The sequence below is a fragment of the Palaemon carinicauda genome, chromosome 14, assembly GCF_036898095.1.
Source record: "Palaemon carinicauda isolate YSFRI2023 chromosome 14, ASM3689809v2, whole genome shotgun sequence".
Classification (NCBI taxonomy): domain Eukaryota; kingdom Metazoa; phylum Arthropoda; class Malacostraca; order Decapoda; family Palaemonidae; genus Palaemon; species Palaemon carinicauda.
Window position 1 is genome coordinate 31,875,921 of NC_090738.1, and position 3,447 is coordinate 31,879,367.

The 3,447-nt window shown below is 38.1% G+C and overlaps 1 protein-coding gene across 1 annotated transcript; it reads right to left on the minus strand.

Annotated features, from left to right (window-relative positions):
• Positions 1-819: 819 nt before the first annotated feature.
• LOC137653152 (cilia- and flagella-associated protein 251-like) lies at positions 820-2,973 on the minus strand. Its single transcript, XM_068386532.1, has 2 exons — positions 2,634-2,973; positions 820-1,271 (listed from the first exon to the last, which is right to left on the minus strand). Exons 1-2 carry the CDS (start codon positions 2,971-2,973, stop codon positions 820-822), a joined length of 792 nt encoding a protein of 263 aa, XP_068242633.1.
• Between the last annotated feature and the right edge of the window lie 474 nt (positions 2,974-3,447).

The window sequence follows — 3,447 nt, forward strand, 5'->3', positions numbered from 1 at the left end:
CATGGTCTCGAAATGTGAAACATGAGATTATGTCACTCCATTAATCTCATCTGTTGACTGATACTTTAGTCGACTGTGGTTGATCGCAGCCAGTTATATGAACATATACAGGGACGTGCAAGGAACTTTTTCAGGGCAGGTGCTCAAGTGGAAAAAAAGGGCAAAAATATAGAAATGAATGAGGCTAAATATATACCGGCTCAATATTCTTTCAAATTTATTTAAAATAGCCATTAATAATTCAAGAAAGAGATAAACATGACTGATATCATAGGTACCAGTGGGCTATTGTTTTTTATAAACCTAAAATCTACAGTACTGACTACCAGTAGAACTAGGAAATTTAAGATAAGAAAAATTATGTATATTACTTTTACATAAATGACTGCAAGAAAATCATTCAGTATGATCAATACACTTGGCTAATAACCAGACCTTCTCATTTTATATCTATAAGAGAACCCTTCTGTTTGCCATTTCTTTGAATATGCTGATAACTTAACTGTTGTTGATTGTGATATCCTTTTCAACCGCTAGCTACAAAAGATCAGATAACCTCTCCTCACTGGACAGGCTGCGTAGCTTTGTCTTCACCAGCCTGAGTTTGGAGAAGGTCCTTTCCACTACTGCAGTTGTGACGGGTAGAGTGGCATAAATTGTTAAGAGTTCAAGCATAGGTGGAAATATCTCCTGGACATTTTCTTTCATCAGGCTGAGCATTGTAGCTGCAGTGCTCTGTGGCAGGCAAGAAAATGAGGAATAGAAGATCTTCAATCCCGACCATAGCTTTTCTACTTCTTCTAACTCATAAAACAGGCATCATTTTTGCAATGACTTGAATGCCTCTTCATTCACAGGTTCTTTCCAGTTATCTAGGACTGCCATACAATGAAAGGCATTTAGGATACCCCATGTTGTGTTGTCTCTACCTTTAAATCTTCTTTGAAGCTCTTGTGATATTGTATCTAAAAACACATAAAATGCTCTCACACGGTAGTATTCATCCAAGGATTGATATTGCTGGTCCTCAGTAGCAGATGTAGCACTATGCTTGTATCTTTCAGGCATTTTTCTTCTTCTGCCTTGTCCAGGAATTCCAGAGGGGAGGTCGATGGTCATGGATTCATCTCTCTCTTTAACATTTGTAAAAGTTTCCTGAAACTTTTCACCATTTCTTAATTCTCTCAAACTTTGTAACACTCCCTCCACAATTCTGTAGGAGGCAGCCAAATCAAAGTCTATCTGTTGCAGGGCATTAGAGGCATAGGCAGTTTCTTGAAAAACTGGGGGGGCAATTTCAAGACAAACAAGAAATTCAAAGTTAACACTTTGTAGCATTATTGAGGCATTCCCTGTTGATGCATCAGGAGGATGTTTTTGCATTATCTCTTCTAAAAATTGCTTCAGAGCTGGGATGACCTTCCTCATGGTTCTAAGAGCTGACTCTCTGCAAGCCCATCTTGTGTCTGATAGCTTCTTTAGTTCAAGGGGGGCGGTCCTTTGGATACCTTGCTTTCAGGATCTCCATGAAAGAAGCATGCCGTTTTGAAGAGTTAGCAATAAAAGCATACAGTTTCTCCACCAAACTGAGAAAAGTTACAAACTGGGTACTTGATTTTGCACTTTCGACTAATACTAGATTTAGGCTGTGTGCATGGCAGTGTATATATAGGGCCTTTGGGTTCTGTCTTTGAAGTCTGGACTGTAATCCATTGTATATTCCACTCATATTTGCTGACCCATCATATCCTTGTCCACGCATATCTTCTATGTTCAGGTTATTTTTATTAAGCATAGAGATCACTTCTTTCTCCAGTGCTTCACCAGTTGTTGATCGCACATTGAATACTTGTATGAAACGTTCTTTTTTTTTGAAGTCATGTACATATCTCACAACAAAAGAGACCTGTTCTGTATGTGATACATCAGTTGTTTCATCTATGAGGATGGAAAAGATCTTACTCTTGTGAATTTCTTCTAATATCACTCTTCTAACTGAAATGACACTTGGGGTCTTTTCAGTATTTCTTGTTTTTCTTTAATTACTTCAAGGTACAATCTAACTACACTGTCATACTTGCTAAACATTTCTACAAGTTCAAGAAAATTTCCTCGATTTTCACTGATAGAACTTTCTTGGTCGCCCTTAAATGGCAAACCTTGTCTTGCCAAGTATAGAGGGATGGAGATCAACCTACATAAAATTTCTCTGTTTCTCTGCTTCTCTTTGACTCTAGCAGCTTGTACTTCCTGATTAGCTGTTTCTAAAGCAATATCTAATGCTTGACTTTGGAACCCTTTCCATCGAACCATACCAATCATGTGAGATTCTGAACTAGCATGCTCCTTTATTTTCTCTAAAGCTGTCTTCCAACGGCTTATGCCCTCTGATTTCCAAGCTACTCGGCCCTTGTACTTTTCCTCATTCAAGAACAGACGACAGCTGAAGCAGAACATGGCATCTTTCTGAGGTGAATACTCCAACCAAGAGTTCCTTTCATACTATTTCTTCTGAAACTAGCATCCCTCTATATTCTTGGGATATGAAATTACTGGTTGACATGGGCCATAATTATTGCAGAGTCTGATGAAAGACTCACTAATACATATCTTATAATTAACTACATGGGCAGGGTCATTTGGATACTGTAATTCAGGTAGCATGGAAAATGATCTTTCAACGTCGGGCACTTCTGCTCTTGCTTCAGTTTGGGGCTCCTGTGGAGCAATTTGTTGCTCTAGGTTATCTAAACTGTCCGCTTCTTTTGGCTCGTCGTCTGCTTCCATATCTTCAGCTTCTGATTCTTCAGTCTCCCGAGTCTCCTCCCAGCTCTCCTCCTCCTCCTCCTTCACTTGCTCTGATGTTGGAGCTGCCACTCTCGGCTTCATCCAATCATAAAGAGTTCTGCTACCTTTGGCAGCATCTTGTCTGCCCTGCTCCTGCTCCTTTTTTCTTCTCTCCTTTCGTGGCATACTGAAGATCATTAATATAACAAAATTAGAAAATCAAGGTTCCAAGAAAAAAAAAACAGGATTACCCAAAAATTTAGTCAATTACCCTAAAATGTAGACATCAGTGTAAAATACCTATTGACAAGAAAAACACAATAAAAGGTACAAGTGATTACATACGTATAGAAATCCATATCCTATATTCAAAGGAAGCAAAAATAAATGAATGTAGAAATTGAACTTTTTGCTATACCCTTTAAACCTTTCTTACGAACACCATGAAATCACATATTTGAAACTTATGTACATATTGCAATACTTGTGATATTACTGATTGCTTTCAGCATTTTTTCATCAATAATCAGTGTATAAGAAGACACTTTCAAGTCCAGTGCTTCTTATGGTATATTGCATGCAGTCTCCCATTTGATGTTTCATTTTGAGATCTCTCTCAGAATTTTATGTTATATTCATTAGGCTGGGAAAAGCGCTCAA